The 21983-nt window shown below is 41.8% G+C and overlaps 1 protein-coding gene across 3 annotated transcripts in view; it reads left to right on the top strand.

The window, feature by feature from the left end:
- The first annotated feature begins 18956 nt into the window (after nt 1-18956).
- The window catches only part of esrrb (estrogen-related receptor beta), a 37751-nt gene continuing 34724 nt past the window's right edge, over nt 18957-21983 (top strand). For all 3 annotated transcript variants that reach the window (XM_005742709.2, XM_005742710.2, XM_013913294.1), the window contains exon 1: nt 18957-19273. In XM_005742709.2, the coding sequence (XP_005742766.1) occupies nt 19224-19273 (50 nt within the window). In that variant the 5' untranslated portion in view covers nt 18957-19223. The remainder of the gene's footprint in view (nt 19274-21983) is intronic.

Here is a 21983-nt window from a genome sequence, read left to right on the forward strand (position 1 = left end):
ACAGACAGAAAAAGAGTAACTCTGAAACAGACGCTGGCCTATCTGACTAACTCAAAGGTCAGAGCTACTTGACCTTTGCTGGGGAGTTACAATGTTAACTATACTGTCTGAGCTCTGTCACCAGCGTTGGTCTTTGAGAATAATATAAATATTATTGTAATTTCTTTGTGTAATCCACTTCAACTGATATGAAAACCACACCTGGGATCGTCGCACTCCATGTGAAGTCTGTAATAAAGCGGTGAGATTCGTATGCAGCACAAGCTGTTGTCCCTTTAGACCATAAAAGGTGCTCTCAGGCAGCGATGCCAGTAGAGACCTTTATGATTACCTCAGTAGCATGTAGCGCCACAGAAAAGAGATATCATCATTATCTCGACACAAAGGCGGCCCTCACATTGTTAAAACAATTTGCTGCTTGCTAATGTAGGCTGTCAGAGCACCGCACAGGTCTAGTTCCGAGAGTTAAGTTGTAGGAGGGTGGAGGGTGGGGGTGGTTTTCACCTCCCTCCCTGCCTGCCTGGGGAATCGCGGCGGGTACGGGGCTCATTTCCTCATCAAACACAGGACGAGTGATTTGGAATATTTATGAGGCTCCCAATTTAAGTTAAACATTTAACAAAAAAGCATCCGATTAAAATGAGATAGCAGAAAGGGTTAAAGTCCCTGTGGGCAGTCAAGGCTAAAAATTAAACATGGAATGCTACCAATGAATTAAAGTAGCAGGTCTAAGAAGAAAGATTTCAGCTCTGCAGCATTACTGTATAGAAGCAGTGGTGATATGGTATATGTTGAAACAAGGCTTTCAGTGACTGTGATTAGAATTTGAATTAGGTATGACGAGATAATGCTTTGATAAAGTGAATGCAAGATCATTTTGTGAACAATCTGCACGCTAATACGAGAATTTCATCCAAATGAGACGAGGCGCGAAATGCGTTATAAAAACTAATCTGTGTGTATATTTCAATTTATAACACGCATGCCACGACGAATGCACAAAAGCTTCCGATAGTCCGGTTAGATCCTTGAATGCCGATATCACGATAAGGATATCAGAGCTAGGAACCCTGCTTAGGTCAGAGGGCAGATGTAACACAATGCCGTATTGACTTTATTGATAATCTATGGCTCCCTTTCATGCTTTCCCCTCCTCTCTTCTTGTCTCTGTAGCAGCAGATCAGTCAGTGGCTGAGAAGGAAGGGTCAGCCAGCTCCTGATCTGCTCAGTGACTCTCCATACTTCCTGTTTAATCACCAGTCCCTTAGGAATCCTCTGCCATCCATCTATCACGCCCTGAAAAAGTTCAGGTGCTCTATATATCGCTGACAGATGGAGGACTTGAGTCAGGTGTGTATATGTGTCTGTATATACAGCAGGTACACATGTGCACTAGTTTCTCTGAATAGCATGAGATTATAAAAATAATCTTTACATATATATTCTACATACTGTGCACACTGAGCACTTCATTAGATACCCCTGTTCAACTGCTTGTTAACACAAATATCTACACATGAGGCAATTCTGGCGGTAAAAGGGGTCCAACCAGGTCTTCTTTGTGGGCTGATTCACTGAACAGAGCATCTCCCGATGGAAACGCCAGCTTCTCAATATGTATATGAACATGTCTAATCTATGAGCAAGAGACAAGAATTTTGTTACCAAAGCTATCTGATTTAGCCTGCTTGCAGTCCAAACTCTGTGGATCAATTCTGTTTAGTCTGTGTGGAAAGAAAAAGTGAACTAGTACGTGCAGAAATGCACTGCATAAGTATCATCAGTTGTGTGATGACTGTGGAACAAAGGCAACGAACTTCCTAGTATGGTGAACTGTTCCTTTAATTTCCAGCGTCATTTGCTTTTCAAAGTAACATATTCTAATGAAACTGCTGTCCTTTTGCATTAGTCACTGTCAACAAATCCAGAGTCTTGGGGCTAAGATCCCAATGCAGCAGGTAGGAGGCAGACTGAAACAACAAAAGATTAGCCGGCTGCAGCTAGATAACAGACAAAGGAAGCACAACGTGAAAAACACAAAGGGGACGACAAGACTATTTATACACAGAGGGCTGATAACAAGACACAGGTGAAGCCAATCAGGACAATCATGGGAAGACTGAGACAAACAGGAAGTAAAGAGGAAACAAATTAAAAGCAGAAATGACCAAAGAACATGAAATGTGTTCATTTTTTGTTAAAATTATATTAAATCTTGTGTTTAAATGCTTCTATGGCATAAGACCAATGCTACGAGGACTCTTGTTTGTTGTTCTCTCATTACTTGCATCATTTTAACTTCCCTGTCACTTGTAAGGGTAATTCTCCTCACCCACTGTATAGGCTGATTACTATTGCAAACATTTTATACAAAAAAAAGAATTCTTCAATGTCCACCTGCACGGTAGGAACGCTGTTTATTTATGTTTTCACCGGCAGCCCTGAGGGAAGTGACTGATGTCTCAACCACAGAGACACTGCCTCTGGCCATCATATGCTACCCTCCAAGGTTCCTCAGTACAATCTGCATCTGTGTGTCACTTTTCCCCCCTAACAATCCATGTAAGGGTGTTGGACAGGCAGGATGGACTCTGAGTGCCCTTGTAGCTATTGATGCATTGGTCATAAGAAATAATGTTTGAGAATGAACCCCAAACACTGTTTATACATATATAAGCACTGCCAGAAGTGGGATTCGAACCCACGCCTCCCGATGAGACTGCAACCTGAACACAGTAATTTTTAATTTTGGTGATTTTAATAATTCCACACATCTGCCAAGCTCATATAATTTCATTTCATTATATTGTATGTTATAAGTTTTCAGTTGCAAATACAGCTAGCTTACATTTATAAAACAGAGAAGACTTATTTATCTCTGTGCCTACTGTTAAATGACAATGATTGTGTGCCAGCTGATACCTGAGTGCCAGGCATTTAAAGAATTTATCACAGTGATTGATTTATTATAATATTCCCTTGGCTGATGCAAATCTTGTAGCCTGCTATGAAGGTCTTCCAAAGGCAGCTCCCCTGTTGCGATGGTGTGATCTCATTTTCTCGGCAGAGAGGCAAACTGCTAGCCTCCCTCTGATCCACCTGGCAGGAGGGAAGTTTGGACTGAGACAAGCTGGCCAGCCCACTGACCTCTGGGTAGAGTCTCTAGCTGTGCTGGGCAGGCAGGCAGTCGGGGTTGGCCAACGATGGGGCACGAATGACTGAAGCAATAGGGATGTGATTAGCTGACATGGCGGCTGGATTTTTGCAAGCTGTCCTATTCGCAGGCATGGGTGAGCAAAGGGGCAGAGCCGCTAAAATGGGAATGAATGTATTGATCCTGCTGCTGTTATGAGAATGACATACACAAGCTATTTTTACAGGAGGGAGAACACTCTGCTGGCGAAGGCAATCTGTCTGTGACGTAGATAAGCTCCTAAAGACTAGATGGACCCAGTGGGTGAGGAAATAATTCAGGTGCGATTCAAAGGAATAGGCAGGGGTGGGTTTTTTTTAGAAATAAAGATTGAATTAGTTTGTTGCAACCTTTTACATCGTTTCTAATTAATGAGCTTGAGGGGTGTGGTTAAATAAACTTCAGAGCCAAGCTAGCTATCTGTACTCAGTTTTTGCGTTAGGCTAAGCTATCTGGCTGCTGGCGATAGTGTCATTTCTTACACACACCTATCCGAGTGGTATAAATCTCATCTGAGCCTAGGCAGGGAACCAAAACAGGATAAAATATTCAGCCTTTCCTTTACATGGAACCATTTGCAAGCAATGCTTATTACTTATTACTTACTTTTCAAGGGCTAACAATTCAGTATGAGGGTAATGCACAAGAATTAATGTAATCATGGAACCAAATATGGCAGAATTGTATGTGCAACATCTAGATGGCAATACTACAACAAGGTCCCTGCCACAGAGTGCAGTAATGCTGTCCTCCGTCCCTTCTCGCAATCCTCTAGTGTCCAAGGGAAGCGAGATGGATCCTATTGGAATGCTGCATCAGGCCAGCAGAGTTCAGAAGAGGCTTATTCTTGCTCACGCCATTCACTGAACTTCTCCACTCTTTTTGCATAAAGTAATTGCTGTCAGGCAGTGAGCACTGCAGAGTCACTTGGGCTCCACAAGCGCAGAGGCTGAGATTAGGGAATAAAACAGCCAAGTCAGTGCTACTTAGGCACTCCTCTGTCATTGCGCCGCTATGGATGAGGGCTGACAGTGATGAATATTGGCCAAAAGTTGGTATTCCACATGATGATTTTCCCTAATGAGAATTGATGAATGCGGGACGGAGGGACTCGGGATTGGGTGATGAGAGGAGGGACCACTCATTAGGAGCCAGTCATGCTAAGCTGAGCGGCTTTAAGGTGGGCAGCACTGCTGGGCTGAGCTATGCCACTCCAGCAGTTCTTCAATAAACATCAGCTAATATCATGGATCAATACTGCCTCACACAGTACAGAGTCACACGAGAAAAATGTACGAGAGGAAAAAACATCAATACGCAAACTCCCCCCTAAGAGCAAACTCTAATCATGTAGCAACCGTATCCATATAGAAATAGATTTACTGTTTGTGTGTTAGCCCCCTACATATGCTAACAGAGATCTACAACAAACTCTGTATCCATATGCATGAAGCTGTGGTAACACCTGGGTGTGGGACAGTCACAGGGCTTTGCTGTCCCAGCTGTAGCCACGTCAGCCCGAGAAGGAGAGCAGGGACACTGGACTAGCAGATGGTAGTGCGGGCTTTGAAAACCCATGGCCCTGAACGAGCCGCAGGCAGCCCCAGAGGCCAGTGCTCAGCCAAAGCTCCACACGTGGCAAGCTAGGAAGGACATTAAGTGGATAATAGTTAATAGTGAACCAGGCCATTTACTATCATGTGCATACTTTATGGACCACAACCGCCACTCCCGTGTGCAGAAGGGGCCAGGTCTAAGAACAGGTTTAACTTTTAGATGGAGATAAAAGTGCTAAATGATCACATGAGCCATTTAGAGACTGTCACACTCTTGGATAAACATTGTGCAATTCTTCAGGTGATTTAATAGCTTGTTGTTCGCTTGATGGGAAAGCATATTAGTGGAAAAGGCTTTTCTTGCAGTCATATGACTGACCGCGGAATATTTCAACATTTTCCATCCAAGATGTTATTGTCCTTCTCCTTTACAAGGCCCGGGGTCATTGAATGTGTCAGTCTCCTGTGGTTAAGTATAGATGAAGAGATAGACTCTTTAATATCCAGGAGCTCATTTCACAGTAGCTGGCAGGTCACAGCATGATGACAGCTAAACAAGCCAATCTAGAGGATAAGCCACACCGAGCATGCGGACTGAGGCCTGCGCTGTCCTGCAGTGCACAGAAGATAACAACTACATGATGGATTGTTACAAAGATACAATTAGCTGAGAAGGCACGCGTTTGTGTTGTGTTCTGGTATGCCTGTCAAAATAAATACGCATAAGACTGCTAATCGCAATGACATTTAAGTCTCAAGTGTAAGTGTCCTTATCCAAGCAAAAGCTTTCGCGCTCCTTTGATAAGGACAGTTTGCTGGTTGTGTTTTGCCTTCTTCAGCTGCAGTGATAGAATTTGTCATTGGAAGATGCAAAGCAGGGATGTCTAGGGACACATAATAGGATTGCCTTGTCTACATTATATTTTCTTTCAAAAGTGAATTAGGATATCTCTTTTCATCACAAAGTGAAATAATGTATATAATAGGTACATTCGAAACCCCTTAACCACTTTGCTCTGCGTTCATAACGGGATTTTAACAGCAGGCTCCTTCAAAAATCTAGCCGTCACCATCTACAATATTGGATTTTTCAAATACTTTTATGAAACCCTCTCTTTATTTCCTTCCTGTTGAAATGACTGGTTTTTAATCAGCCGATGCACAAAATGTCTGAATTCTCTGCAGCCATTAAACCTGCCTGCCTCCACGCAGACACATCCTACTGACTGCACAGCCTATTAGGGAGATGGAAGATTATGGGCTAAATGAAGCCATTAGTTACGCAAACCTAATGATCATCTTATTTGTATGTATAAATCTGATCCATTTCCCTTGCTCAAGGCAAATATTTCTTCCCTCAAATGATTTTGGGGGAACTGAGTAAAAACAACAGCAGCATCAACAACAAAAACAACATCAGGACCCATAATGAAAGGAGCGGAGGCAAAGGCACTCAGGCGATTGCATCCATTACCCCTCTCCACTATATGGACCCCTTCATAGGGATTACCCCTGGTTCCAGCGAGGTTGATTATTAGACGCTTGCAAAGGTTTCGTTTGAATCGCCCCAGTTAAACGAGAAATTGCAGGCTGAGGAGAGAGGCTAATAACAGTTATTAACCCCGTGCGGGCGGCGGTGTAAAAGAGCGCCACAATAACGAGGTGCACCACCAAGGTTTGAGGCGCAGCGCAGCTAGCACACCCCCGAGGAGAAGCTAACTTATTAAAATAATGAATTAGCCGACCAGATTACTGCAGCCTGCGGCAAAGGCAATTATCCCCCTCCAAATCCCTGGACACGGCTCCCTAGCGCCACCATAAAACAAGTGCTCAGAAAGCAGGAGCCCTCCGCTCCACACAAATGGATAGCCTGTTAATTAGGATCTCTCCCGCTGCGGGTAGCCTTCCCACTGCCATAACAGAAACCACTTCCACGACAGGGAAGAGGAGGAGGGGAGAAAGGAGTGGGAAGATACCAAATATGCACAACAGGAAAAGATAGTGAAATATGTAAAAAAAAAAAGCCAGTGAGTGAGAAAGAGTGAGATTGCAAATAGCTCCAGTGTAAAGAAACGCCTAAAAATGACAACGGAAGACGTGGACCATTAGCACGTAGGCTACAAAGAAGCAGCGGGAATCACCAGTGGCCTCAGTTTAGAGCTCTGTGTGAGGTCTCTTTGGAGGCAAATACAGTATGGGGCGTTCAATCCCAGCCCAGTATGTGCTCAACTTTTAACAGGTTTACTTTGAGAGCCACAAAACCAGTGACCAAACCACTGAGTTACATTTCACACTTTAAGTGTTACATCTAGGGCTTAATTGTGCACGCGTAAACTACCTTTAAAACCCAAATATATGTCAAATCCAATTTGAAGTAGCTCAGCTTTCCTTAAAGCCAGCCAATCTAACCTGTCCCCATGAAGTAGGGTTTATCAAGGATGTCAAGGATGGAAGCGAAGTAGGCCAATGGCCACCCAGAAAAAGAACCCACGGTTACTTTATGACACATATACCGCCTCTAATGGTTATAAATACTGAAGTATCACATGGTTGACATTGTGAACCAAATCTGGCCACCTTCTGCTATCACCTTCCAACTCCATATCAGTAGAAATCATAAAGTTTTGAAGGCTGGACTCACCTTGTCCTGCATAGCTATACTTACACAGAGCAGGGACATAACAGTGAAAGTGGAAACTGTGCCAAAGGGATAGCTGTTACATACCAGTCCAGCTACCCATTATTATTTCGTCTAATATGTATTTAAGCTCAAAATTGTGACAGAGTTATTTATCTTGGGATCAAGACACAACAGAAATCTTTCTTTGCACTGATAATGCGAATCACACCATGTCCATGTTTATGTTTTAATGAAGGACATTGTATTTCTGAACGTATTTATAATGGAAATGTTTTTTCCTTCAGTAATATCAGTTGCTTTTATGCTCAATACGCAACTAATATAAATTGAAACAATTGCCATATTTACATTACAGGCAAGTGACTTGTCCTTCCATTGATACTACATTGCTGCTTTTACTATACATATGCATGTCGTCATTTGAAAATGTATACATTATAGTTAGTAAACCACAGTCTTCATTGTGCAATTTTTTCCCAAGAGAACGATTATATAGTCACACTGATATGGAGTGCATGAAACAAGACATTATGCCAGTGTACTGTATGAATATGCCTGCAAGGCTTGACATGAATGCAATTTCATGTAATTTGAATGCCTTTCATGAGGCAAGGACTCTTTTGAACTGTCTTAAAAAGCTCATCCACCATAGTAGCTGCCAGTGGCCCTCGGTACAGAGGAGTCATGTCGACAGGCCCAATTAATGATGGGGCGTCTGAGAGTGAATGAATGAGGAGCTTTGAGAGGATTCCTCCACCTTAAATCCCCCTGTGCTGCTGCTCCCAGACTGCCTGTGAAGAACAATCAAACGGCAGCAACCCCCTCCTATTTATCACTTTAAGACATTAGCCAGACATGGGCCTGAATATTAACCAGCTCCTTTTCCAGGAGAGTTCCACACCAAAGGCTGCATGTGGCAACATACATTTTTAATCATAGGGGAAAACGAGGCCTCTCAATCGCTCTCATCTATTACTGTGTGCTTAACTCGCAGCATTTCTTTTCCTCCGGGCTGCTCAGAAAAAGAAAACATGCTCGGAGCATTTATGAGCTGTGCAACAATCATGCATTTATACTCTGTTTCATTCTACACTTAGTAGATGAATCTCACGAGTGCTTATTCAATGAAATTTATTTGAAAAGCATAATGTGCCTATCTCAACTGTGCTGACAGAGTTCATTTCCTTGGGTTGACTATGTCTCCACACCTAGGACAATTGGGCTGCAGAGGCAGTGGAGCATGAGCGAGGCTTCTACAGCTTAATTGGAGTCATGTTCTCTAGAGCTTGGAGCTGCTCCTTTCTCCACACTGGCCTCTCTGGTGCTGGGCCTGTGGTGAGAGCACTAAGGGTAGGGCACCGGTACCAAGCGTGCAGGGAGATGATCTGTTCACCTCGTCCTCTCCCTCTGGGGCTCCCCTACTGTGACACACTGCACCCTGGTAACAAGGTCACTCTACTGTTGTGGCACCACAGGGAGAGTTGGACTTATTATCAGGAGAGAGGACAATCTTAAGAAGAATCAAAAGGAGAATCTGATCTCCAATCACATATTATCCACATGAGACCACAAGGTTTTCTATATCCAGGAGCTTTACTTCTAACTTTGTCAAGGGTAAGAGTTTAGTTAAATTACTAAAGACACTGTGATAAAGATATCACCACGGATCCATGTGCGTTTTATAAATCTATACCTATGTTTATGCTTGAATTCAATAGCAGGAAAATAACAGCTCGTAATCCATTAAAGCAGCCTCACTTTAGGCTTACGTTCAGTTTAAATAAAAACTCATTCATAAAGAAAAAGTTTATTTTAAGCCCCAAATAAATGTAACAAATGTGCCCTTGATATAGAAACTGTGGTGGGCTAAGGACCCTGTTACATTATGCTAACTTTGTAATGCTTTTCTATTGTGGCGTGATTTATACACGTGACACCTCTGACTCATACCAAGCAACAAAACATTTGCTTGGTAGGTGCATAGCCTATATCTCACCGTTCAGGGGACACCTGGACCAGGGCAAACGAATGCCTTTAAACTGCACCATACCCCTTATTAGGTTGTAATGTGATGGAGTGAATAACACACAAATCAGATCAGCCTCTGCAGATGATGATGTCACATGTTAAACTGCAGAAATATATATGAGATAATTATACTGCATCTTAAAAATGTCAAACGAGTCATGGCCAAAGTTTTTTCTTTTTCTTGTCTGATGCACTCACTGTTAGAGTATGAGTCTATTCAGTGCCGATTTCAAGGGCGTGTTTATAAGACGAGCGATTTTTCTGAAATGCTGTTAAGAATTTCATCAAAACGTGCTCAGCAATATTTATTCTGCGGTCTATTTTTCTTTTGTTAAGGTAGCCAATTATTAATCACTGTTTAGTGAGGAAATTGCACAAATCAGTTAAATGAGCTACACCATGCATGGGCTGGCACTGCACTGCCAGCATTTATCAATCTCAATCTCTCTCCCAGCGTAAGAAAGTGAAAACTGAGGAAGGTCATTTTGTGCCCAATGAAAGTTTTCCTTTGGAAATTTTACCTTCCATTAAGAATCAAATTAAGCACCGGACCAGTGCCCACCGCCTCAAAACACACCAACTTGCATACTCCTAATTTACGTGTACTTAATATGGAAGAAGCACTGGTGTGTTGTTGAGTGAGAGGAAGTGGTTTAGTCTTTCCACTGTAGTATGTATGTTTGGATGCATGTGGATTTGCCAGTGTGTCCCTGAATCACAGAGGGGGGTGAAGCAGAGTATGCAGCTATCATTCACTGCTGTGGGTCAGCCCTCACACGTATCAGCAGATGACCAGTGTCAAGACAGGGAAGGTCACAGGCCTGCAATGTGCGGTCTCTCGCAGTTTATAGAGCTTAAAAAAATCCTGCAGACAAGCAGGTTAAAATCTGACTCTGTGAGACAGATTAGCTTCCTCTCGTGCTGTCATGGTACCATTCTAAGGTTTGGGTCAGGATGAGATATTTACTAGCTGGTGCAGGTAAACATGCCAGCTTTTATGGCCGGATGCCTCTTTGCCTGATGCGTTTTCTCTGTCTTGTCCTGCTGTCTCTCTCTCACTGTTTCACTTCCCTCGCTGTCCCCCTTTTTTCTAGAATTTCAACAGCACGTAGCCTTTCTTCCTAGCTCGTTCGTCTGCGTGGACCCCGATGACAGTGAAATCTGGAGGCAGTGTTTTTGAACATCTTTTACCCCAGCCGCTCTGTGGGAGTCCTCTGGCTTAAAGGTACTACCTTATTTGTCTAATGCACGACGTACATTTGACATTCACCTGTGTGCACGCCTGTCTGTTTGTCTGGTTCTTATTCTGTTCACAGTCCCATTTGCTAAATAGATAAAATGCACTGCTCCCTTTTCATGTCTCTACTGCCTAAGGGGTGTTTTTCCTTGATTGCATTACAGTCACAGGAAGCTTTTCCCTGATTTCCCTGATTAATTTCTCATTTTTGTGTGTGCGTCTGTGCACGAACGCATGATCACAAGTGGCCAAATTTTAAGCAAATTCGACGGTTGTTTTTGTTTTTATTATTGTATGACGATAACGTCTGCTGAAGGAAGCTTAGCTGTTAAGTTTTACGTGGGGGAAACCTTTGTACTAGCTCCTCCATTGTGTGAAAAGGGCATTGATAGGAAGGCAGATAGAGCTGATCAATATGAAGTGCAGTTTTCTCCGCAGGCCTTTTTTTCAAATCTCTCTTGTTTGTGTTTTGAAGGGGTCGGGGGTAGGGCCTGGTAAAGTGGTGGCGTGGGCGGGCTTCTGCCCCTTTATCAATCAGGATTTTAATTACACACGTCTAGGGCGACAGCTAGATTAGAAACCAATCGACGCTATCGGCCACAAAATCTAATTACTGTTTATTGACAGATAAGGGCAGGCCCCCTTCACTTTTCCAAATAAGATAAACCTCCCCCCTCGTACACAATGAAGAGCAGCTCATACTGTCCATGAAAGACTCTATGATAAGTAAACCCCCACCAGAAAATTCCTCTCTCACCCATACCGGCTCCTTCCTGCCACAGGATCACCGTGAGGGAGCCAAATTATACTTCCCCTTTCAAACTTTTGGAATAGCGGAAGGATGTTTTCCAGCGAGCGCTTGTGTTTTTCCACAGTCTTATTTATGGAAATTTCTGTAACCCTTCACCTCATGTTTCATAAACTGTACTTACTCCCGTTTCTGTAACTTACTCATAAATCAATGGAGTCTTAATGATGAGTAATGGGTGACCTTTAACCCTGCAGAGTGCACACAGGTGAGCCATCGTGTCTCCTGTAGACATACATCTCCCCGGGGGACGGTCCATCCTCGCCTACCTCGGTGTCCTTCTCTGCGAGCTAGAAACGCTCTCCTCGCAACATCACCCATATCAGTCGTTTTACAGCCTCCGCCACCGCGTGATGCACTTTGCCTTTAAAGCCGAGAATCTGCCTCAGGTAAATATGGAGTAAATGATTGGATTATTGTTCTTTCATTCGGCTGTGTAGTAATGGCTGGATTATAAACATTGCAGAATATAGATTTCCTGTCAGATCCTATGAATCAGACATCCTTATCTCATTTCCAGACTGCCGCTCCACCCAGCGCTACCATCTCCCAGCCTGGGAGTCAGTGAGAGCTTGGGGAAGCTATATACATGCATACACACACACACACACACACACGCAGAAAAAACATAAACACACAGACAGATAAACAATTGCACACACTCACACACATATGGATGAGGCAGAGAGAGAGAAACTGTTGCCACCCAACACAGCACAGGCACTCCAAAGTCCATTCGAAGATTTCTAAAACCACTTAGGTCCCCTGTCCATATTTGTTAAGCAAGTAAGTCTAAGGGCTACAGCACACTGAATTCAAAGAGAGAGGAGAGGCAGCAATGTGGAGAGCATGAGAGCGAGGGGGGAAAGGGAGAAAGATGTCTTCTAAATGAAATTTAGGGAAGGGTAGGATGGAGGGTGGCTGACAGCAGGTGGAGGGAGAGCGGCCCAGGACCCCCCTGATTTGGTTTGAATCTCGCAAAGAAAAATGTTTGGACTTGAATTATGCAGCATTTTTGACCAGGACTGGAGATTGATGCGTGATTCCTCTGATGCTTGGACATCATATCAGTGCTTGTGTCTGATACGGTTCATGTTTTTCTCTCTCTCTGCTGTCTGCCTCTCTGTCTTCTCACTGGATTACCAACAGTGTAATTGAGTTAGCGAGCTGTGTGGACCAGCAACCGCTGCACAAACATGCTTTTGTTGGAATTCATCAAAACTCCCTCCACAACGAAAACAACACACGCAAAACTGGTGTCACAAAAATCATACACTGAAAGCCAACCGTATGCATAACTGTCCCCCCCCCTCAAAAAAAAGAAAAAAGAAAAAGAAAAGCTGATCAACTGTGTAAAACATAAATAAAAACAAAACCCACGGATTTGCAATTCTGAGTCTTTCAGAAGTAAAGATAGGACAATACTGTGAAATACTGTGTGGTCAAATAGTTCAACAATTTAAGATTAACATTTCTGAGGATTACATTATCTTCTGCACATAATATCATAAAAGATTCGCAGAATCTAAAGAAATCCGAAGAAGAAATCAAAACGAATACACAGCGGCTGTGCTCTCTTTAGTGGAAATCACTGAATGGAACACTTCCAAAAACCAATCCATCACTGCATACACAAATGCAAGTTAAAATGCTACCAGGCTCATTTCAGATGGGCCTGAGGTGTAGCGGAGAGCTTTGTGGTCTGATGAAAGCCAAAAGAAACAAACAAAGTGTACACTGCATGACTAAGTTGCACATATGAGAGCGCACCATTAAATCTGAGCTATCAGCTGCCATCCAGACGGCATCTTTTTCTTGCTGATTTCAGCAAAATAATGTCTAACCATAATCTCCATGTTATGTATTACAGCAGCACGGTTCTCTTCTGCATTCAGTGGCATTCAGTGGCATTCAGTGGAGACGTGTCAGCTGTTGAAAGCATTTGGTACATGTCAGTGCTTACAGTGTACATTCAAAATAGGTGTTACAACAGGGGAACACAGGGCCAGACGTGCCCCTCTCTCAATTTTTTATTTATTTAAAAAAAAACATATTTTATTTTAAAAAACTACAAGTGTACAGACCTTACAATCAAGTGTAAGGTCTGTATATTATTCTGTTCTGCATTTTATTCACAGTTCAAACTTGAATGAGGTCATAAGTGGTGACATTGACTCCAAACCTGTGGCATCAAAAACGGGAATGAGGAAAGATGCGTGTGAGCTTTCATTCTTTCAAATATAAAAAGTGTTTGAGCTCGAGCCGTGCCGTGGATCAACTCCAGTGCTCTGGTCATTTAGCCATCAAAGAAACAGGCAAGCGAGGATACAAGAGAAAGCACTGCACAGACCACCAGCGCTGGTTTCAGGGTCCGTTTGAACTCTGGCTGCAGCTTTTCATTCCTGATTAATCCTCCAATTATTTTCCCCGCATGATATTTAAAATAGCAATTTTCACTATATTTTTCATGGTTGTTTCATCTAAGAAAACCACCGTCCCGTGATGCAAGATGAAGCTCCAACTGTTAGCCAGCGACTGTTTATGTTAGTCGGACAAAAATAATAATATTAATTTGCATGTGACCCTTTACTGCACAGTGTGGATAATCTATCTGTGAGCCTCTAGTTAACACTGGGAACTGAACAGGACCGCTGTTGTCATTCCTTAGTGCTGAAGCGCAGTGCCATTACATTTATAGATTTTCTCTTTGATGGGATAATTTGGTCTTTATATCTCTCACAAATGAAGTGATCCTCAGTGCTCCTTGCACAGCTCAATGTGCAGGTCTCATTTTCAAATACAGTTAATTGCATTCGAAAAGAATCAATGATACTTTCACGGTGACAATATCATTCTTTTAATGTCACTTAATTTCCTCAGTGAAATGATTACATCAATAGCCTGGAACCCATTTCTATCTTTCAGCATGAATTAATCTATTAGGGACAATAATTACACGTTTGTAATGGATAGGTTTTTGTACTCAGAGGCAAATGCACTCGAGTCTCCATTGTGCTCCCAGTTGCTGGCACTGTCCTGACTGTCATTCATTCAGTTTATGAATTACACTATCAACCTGGGAAAAATAAATAAATAAATAAGGGTACCTCAGATGCAGCTCCTTGGTGGCCTTGTTGTGAGATAGCCCTCCCTCTAGTGGAGATGATAGAGTTGGTTGCTGCTGTCAGATAGCTTTCTCCTCTCGTCTGCTGCTGAGGCAGTCAGTCAGCGATGGAGAATGCAAAATGAGAGGAGGAAAAGAATTGACAGAAAATATAGAAGGGAAATGGAAATCTCTGTATTACATGTAGCACACGTGTCAGGACAGAAGGGGTGAAAAGTCAGGTGTAACGCCAGGGAAAACGAGTTTTTGAAGGAGGCTTACAGTGAATGTCAAAATAAGGCCAAATATGTCCACGTGGGTTCATTCAGTGCTGTGGTGTGCAGCTGATTCACCTGCACAAAGCTCCATAACAAATTACAATAAGTGCGTTCACACTAATAAGTGTGTAATTCTGCTGAAAAGCCAAATCAAGTTTGTGTAATTTGTGGACGCCTGGGTTACCTGATACAGCAGCTGTGATATGTGCGACAGACGCGACGCTGCTTTTGTCCCGTTATTTATTCATTACCAGTGGAAACCAAGCGACTGCCACGGCGTGCAGCCTTTTCACCTGGAGTTTTTTCTGCTAGGCTACCCACCGAATTCCGGAGGAGGGCTAGGGTTGACCAGATAGGCAAAATTAACTTAAATTGGAGCCTCTAAAAACCTAGTTAGCTCGAAACAGCTGTACAAGCATACAGAGGTACATAGGAAGCATCTGTTTCCGAAACTGAGCACTGAGTTGTCTTACCTTTTTTAGGGGGGTATAGGAATTCACAGTCTTAAAATAAAAATTATATTAAAAAAAACAGTATGAATAAAATGTGTTATTTTTTTATACAACACCTAAAAGAAAAAGTGGGTGAATCAGCTGTAAGTTTTGTTTTTCTTCGTAGCACAGCAGAGCCCCCCCTCTCTACTCCCTCCCCCCCGCGTTTGAATCACATTTGACCCCGCTCGCCGGGTCCTGCTGCCTGCCGGTGGAGGTGTTTGGTTTAGCCACAGGGCGCGCGCCGGAGGAGGAGTGGATAGTGCGGCTGCCGTTGTGTGACAGTTAAACGCGGCGCTCAGACACACAGAGCCACACTACCACCACCAACACCACTACAACCTGGAGACACCACCTCTACAGTGCGCGGTGCTCAGCCCGGGGATGTGACATGACTTGTCCGAGTAAGGTACACGGCACGTTCATCAACCGTATTTATCTTCCAATTACACATCCAACACACGTGATTTTAAGAGGTTGATTTAATAGGTTTAAAAATGTTATACTAGTTTACTTATCTTTTAGCTTGAATAACGTCAGCGTGCGGGCAGTTTAGCTCTTACTATTAAAGCATGTGCAGTGCACGTGCAACACCACCTTTTTCACTGGTCATATAAATCATATCAATTACGATATTTATGTGATTAATTCTGTATGCCTGGCATAGGGTAAAAACTAGTGAGGCCTATTGTCAGGTTTAGTTTCCGAGGAAGGAAAAAAAATACGACTTTATAGCAGTCTTTTTAAGGACATTAAGTTGTTTTACAGCTTTTCTGCTCATTATCCCACACTTGTTTACATAAAAAGACTTTAATATCATTTGTTTTTTAATAACAAAATTAACTTGACATTTAGAGAGTTAATGCCATACTTGTTGAAGCACACTGATTCTTCAGGCTGCCTCAGTGTTGTCAGAACTTTGTAATTTGCTTTCAGTGCTATTAGTGTATGTGTGTTTGTGTGTGGCGTTTTATGACACAAACAGGTGTAATTTTGTCAGTGTCGAGACTTTCAATGCAAATGGTACCAAGTCTTTAATGGTTGTGTAGAGGTTTTTTGCCTTTCTCACCTGAAGTGACTTTCAACACACCTTAATTACTGTTTCACTTGCATACATGTAACCAACAATGTAACATGTAACAACATGTAACAACATGTAACAACCAGCATGTGAACCAACAAACAGGCAGGTGTGAGGTGAGCAGACTTGAAGAATGCAAACAGGAATCTCAATTTAAAAAACAAAAAAGAACCCGAAAAAGGCAAAAGAAAAATTTTAGTCTCTCAACTTCAGCCCGTTCAAGTGTGATTGAGTGTTTGCCTACAACAGGTCTATTATTTATTTGAATCAGATCCCTTTCTGTCAAACAGCTGCCACAAGCTGAGATTTTTTTTTTTTCATAACAGAGCTGATAAGAAGCAGCGATAACAGCAGCATGGCTTTCATGGCTCACACTGCATGACAAAAGTATGTATGATGTCAAGTCCCGGGAGGCCTATAGGAAATATGCAGAAATGTGATTCGTCAAATGACGGCAGTTATCACTGTTAAAAAGTTAGAAACCAGTCTGTCATGAGACTGTTTGGTAATAATATGATCTCCTAACATCACTGCTACTGTAACGTATGCCCTGTTCAGCGCATTTAACACAAAACAATCTTTTTTTGTAGCTGTTGCACTATTTAAAAATATTTTACATCATTTACCAGACAACTTGAACAACAACCAACAACCTGAAACTGGCTGAATCTATACCCATGCCTTGTCTTCCTTATTATTCAATATTCAGCTCGTATTGAAGCCCAAGAACTGTAATTTTGATTTTATTCCTGAATTAAGTAAATTAAACTGACAGGTGTTTGATTTGGCATCGACCTTGATTGGATTTTCATTTATTTAGTCATTTTGTTTTGTCACAAAAAAGGGAGCAGATGCTGTGTGATGTGATGCCACCTTAGAGGCACCATTGCTGCACATCAATAGGCCTGTGATGATCAATAGGGATTGCGTGATGTTTTTGCATTGATTATAGAAACGTGAGCCGATGAATGGAACCGGATTCCTCTCCGGGGGGGAGGGGGGGGGGTGTTGTGCTGTTCCTGTTCGGAAGAGGAAACTGAAGAGCTGCAAAACGACACAACACACCCTTTTTTGCATGAATCTGTCGCTAGATCACTCCTCCTCGCTTCCTCACTCACTCAAACTTTACTTTTTTATTAAAGAGTCTGAAGGCTCTTATCAGCCACCTTGTGAGGTTTTTTTTTTTTTTGTGAAATGGGCAAGCTGCTGTTTCTTCTCAGTTCAATTCAACCAAGTGTCAAGATACCATGGTAAGCTCTGTTCTTATAATGTGGGGATACAGTAACATGGAGACCCTCACTGACTGTGAAATGCTATCTGCATTCTCTGCATTCTTACTGAGCTTGATCAACAGCGAAGCACAGGCGCTTATAAAGCTGGGGTTAGAAGAGACAGAGCCGGATTTTCTGCTGCTTTAGAAGATGATGGGCTTCGAGAATATGAGTTATGGCTTGAGATCATCTCTCACAGGTGGTGAAAGGTTCACAATGGTCCCTCACATGTAACACCCGCGAATGGAGCTAATGACACCGCTCAATAAATACATTTACTGTCCTCAGCGCGGTTTGAAAGCTATTGCTTTTTGAAAGCAAAGTGCTGCGGATGCACTCGACTGCCCGCTGGAACTTCTATAGTGTTGCTCTCGACTGGCGTCAGATCTGACTTTATCATGTGTTGTGTAACAGTGCAGGTATCATTTTGATCTTAAAAAAACTTGAAGTGTGTGACAGCAGGCTTAGTACTGGCGTGCAGTCATATCTCTGAGGTGTGTGTGTTGCTTGGTTAAGTTCAGTGTTCACGTGTGGTTGCTTTATGACACCACTTCAAATTAACCCCAGCACGGTTGGATATAACACAGAAAACTAAAGAGATACAGCTGTATAAATGTGACATTATACAGCAGGTAAAATGTCACATTTAAAGAGACCTTGCTTTATATTGTTAAAAAAACCACTCAATTCAGAACAGCAAGTATTGAAACTCTGATTTATTTTTGCTTTATGAACACTAGGAGCTTCCCCTGATACTTAAAACCCCTTACTTCTCTCTATCATCTTATTTATTTAACTTTCTAGCACCCATCTCTGTCATATCATGAGATGGAAACTTTGTGTGTTGACCGCTAGATCGCTGTTGTTCATGCGATAGCTTGTTTTGTCTATGTCCGTGTGAGCCATGTGTGTTGTGCATAGCGGAGAGTGTGAGCGAGCGTTTGGATCCCTCCTCCCCCAGTGCACCGCCGGCCCCCTCTGTCGCTTTAAGTCCTGCCCCTCAGAGCCAGCCAACAGCAGCTGTTCCATATTCATCAAGCCCTTGAGTCTTAAAGAGCCCTATCCCGACCATGGAAAGAGTCATTCCTCTTGCTCGCACTCTCATGCTCTCTCCATCTTAGCGCTCATCCCGCTGCTGCCTGCGCTTCTCTGTCTCTCTCACTCTCTCTCTAGCTTTCTCTCACCCCCCCACCCCACCCCCTTTTTACCTCTCCTGTCGATCTGTCCCTCCCCCCTTCACTCTCTCTCTTTCCCTCTCTGCCTCTCACACATACACTCAGACACACTCTTTCTCTCTCTCCCACTCATATATACATAAACACACGCGCATACACAACACACATGCTCAGGCACACACACGCCCACTCAATCCATCAGAGTCCAGCATACCTGTGCAGGCTGGGGGGAAGCGGTGCTGGAGGGGGTTTTCGGCAGCGTTGTCTCTGAGGGTGCTTTGCTATCATTTGGGAAAGAAGCGGGTCTCAATTGTTTTCTCTTTCCTCTTCCTCTCATTCCTGGAATGCTAAAACTGGACTGATGGACATTTCAGAACTTTGTCTTCCAGACCCTCTCAGCTATCATAACCAGTAGGTGCACTTGTTTCTCTGTTTTCCCCCTTTTATTTCTTTTTTAACCTCTGCCGTTGATCCCTTTGCTTTTTCCTGTATTTTCCTTTCATTTTTCTTCTATTTAAAAAAATATAATCTGCTCTTTACCTACTCTTCTTTTACTTTTCTACTAGTCGAGGCGCTGAACTTTTAACTTTCTAATTCCTGGCTGTTCTTTTTGTATAGCCTCTTAACGCCAACTCAAACTCCTTACCTGCACTTTTTTCCCGTTCGTTGTTTTGAGGGATTTTAAATATCGTTGGACTTGACAGGATTGAGCAGCAGAGCAGGTGCAACTGTGTAAATGCGTGTATGGGTGTGTGGCACATCATGATGTATGTTTTATAAATATCTTTCAGAGCATGGCTGATTGATTTAACTTGGCCCTTTGAAGCAGTGTGTGTGTGTGTGTGTGTGTGTTTTCCTTTTTTCTTTCCTTTTTTTTTACTCTATAGAATTTGGGGGGTGCCTGTCCAGTTTGGTTAGGAGCTTGTTTGCTGATGGCTTTGTCCCTAGATCCGGCCACCCAGGCAGACTGAGAATGATATTATAAAGAGGAGAGATTAACGTGAATCCGTAGAACTGGAGAGGATAAATTACACGCTGTAATATATATTTGTAGCCAGGCAAGACGAATGAAAGGACCCTGTAACCTCAGTCAGGCGGCAGGTCTGTCCCAGTCAGCGGCGTGCCGGGCAAGCTGCTGTCTCGACAGCTCCTGGCTGCTGGGACAGTCTGGGCTTACAGTGCCTTCACCAAACTTTTTAAATCAACCAGTATCTTACATTTAAAACAAAACAAATTACCTTCAGTTAAGGTATTTTTTGTATCACCAGTTTTCTTTGTAATTATTATTATTCTTTTTTAGAAGCAGTTTTATCATTATGGTGCAAATATATCTAACAACAACCAATAACAGATATAGTATGAAAACCAGCCTCTAAGACATTTGGCTGTTCTAAAGTTTTGTGTTATTCATTTAAGCAGGTTATAAATCATATATTTTGTAAATGATAATAATTATAAGGGTTATTATGTAGAAGTTTAAAGAAATTTCAGGAGCTTTTCCCAAATTAGACAGTGTTTTATAATAATTTAATATTTTTGGTAAATAATTTTTTCTTGTTAGTGTTGTTCTCATATTATTCAGTTTTACCATAATTAAGATATTTAGTTTTTTTTAATTAATTAGATTTTTAAAAATGTGAAAATCATTAACAGAAAACAGTTAGAGCTCAATTCTCTTAGTGTTTCTTACTTTTTTGACTTTTTTAGTTTGAGCTTTAATCACTGCAAATTCAAAGTTATTCTAGGATACTTATGAATAATAAGGAATAAATGGAATCATCTCTGTTTTTTTCCATTAAGATGTATTTTCTGTAGTTTCATTCTTTGATACATCTTAAAATTAAATTAAACAAACCCTAAAAAAGTGAACATTTCTATTGCATGTCAGGTACGATGGGCTCAAGTCATAATGTCTTTTTTGTATTCTTTTGTCTGTATTTCCTAATTAGGAAAAGAAAACCACTGCAATTTTTATTTCTTTTAGAAGAGCTTTACATATTTACACCAGTATGTAATCACATATTTAAGTTTTCATTTTTTAATGGATTCATTAATGGTTTCCTGTAAAATCCAGTTTTCAGCAGAAATTGAACTATATGAACTGCACAAGGTGAAACATTAAACATTTAAATTTTAGGATGGTTTCAATTATGTCGAAAAGTAATTGCTTAGTAAGTCTTTTAGTTTAAATCAGTTTGATCTTTCAGGTGTCAGAATTCTGATTTTTTCATTGTATTTCTTAAAGAAATTACACAAAATCTAGTATTTGTTTTTCCATTTTTCAGGTGTGAAAGACGAAGTTTATGTAGCTGTGCTGGGATATTTTTTAGTAATACTTAAAGAGTGAAGTATATTTATGTTTGTTTATTATCAGAGATGTAGTTATGTTGTGCTGATTTAAAATCTGTCTAAAATAATAGGAAACATTAAATATAATTTAGTGATTATGCTGAATATAAATAATTATATTTGTACAGAAAATCTGCTCTTTCAAAGCTCAGTTGTGAACAGGTGTTTAACATATTAGTAACTTTTTACATTTCTTTTGAAACGGCAATCAGTAAACCTAAAATATCTCAATGAAGGAATGCTCAGCAGTAATGTGAGCGTATATCAATCCCCCCAAACAGTTAATTTGTGGGCTCTTTTCAGCACATGCTTGTGTGCTGCTGGTAATTTTGGCTCAGCAGTAGCTCTCTGCTAATTATGCACTGGTATTTGCAGCCTCTTACTGAGCGCTGGATGCGGCCGCGATGCTTAAGTGAGAGGATTAGTAGAACGTATGTGCTCTATGTTATTAGCACAACAGTGTAGTGCCGTATCACTGTAGTACCTATACTGAACCGAAGGCATCAATACTGCCTGGGAATTAGCTGGAAGGAGAGTTTTTATCTTTTAAACAGAGAGATGCTTCTCTTGTTTCTTTAATGTTGGAAATCAATTGAAAAGAAACGTCGACGTTATTGCAACTTGTTCTAATAATGTTTTATGTTCCCATTACATTCGCCCCGTTTTTCAGTTTTGCTTCAGTTGTTTAAATCCAAGTGTTTTTTATCGTGTAGTGGAATTAGATTCTCTGCAATCACTTGTGTTGCACTGGCTGTTGCACTCTCTTCAGAAA

The sequence above is a fragment of the Pundamilia nyererei genome, unplaced genomic scaffold (genome assembly GCF_000239375.1).
Source record: "Pundamilia nyererei isolate P.nyererei 1_Seehausen unplaced genomic scaffold, PunNye1.0 scaffold00123, whole genome shotgun sequence".
Classification (NCBI taxonomy): domain Eukaryota; kingdom Metazoa; phylum Chordata; class Actinopteri; order Cichliformes; family Cichlidae; genus Pundamilia; species Pundamilia nyererei.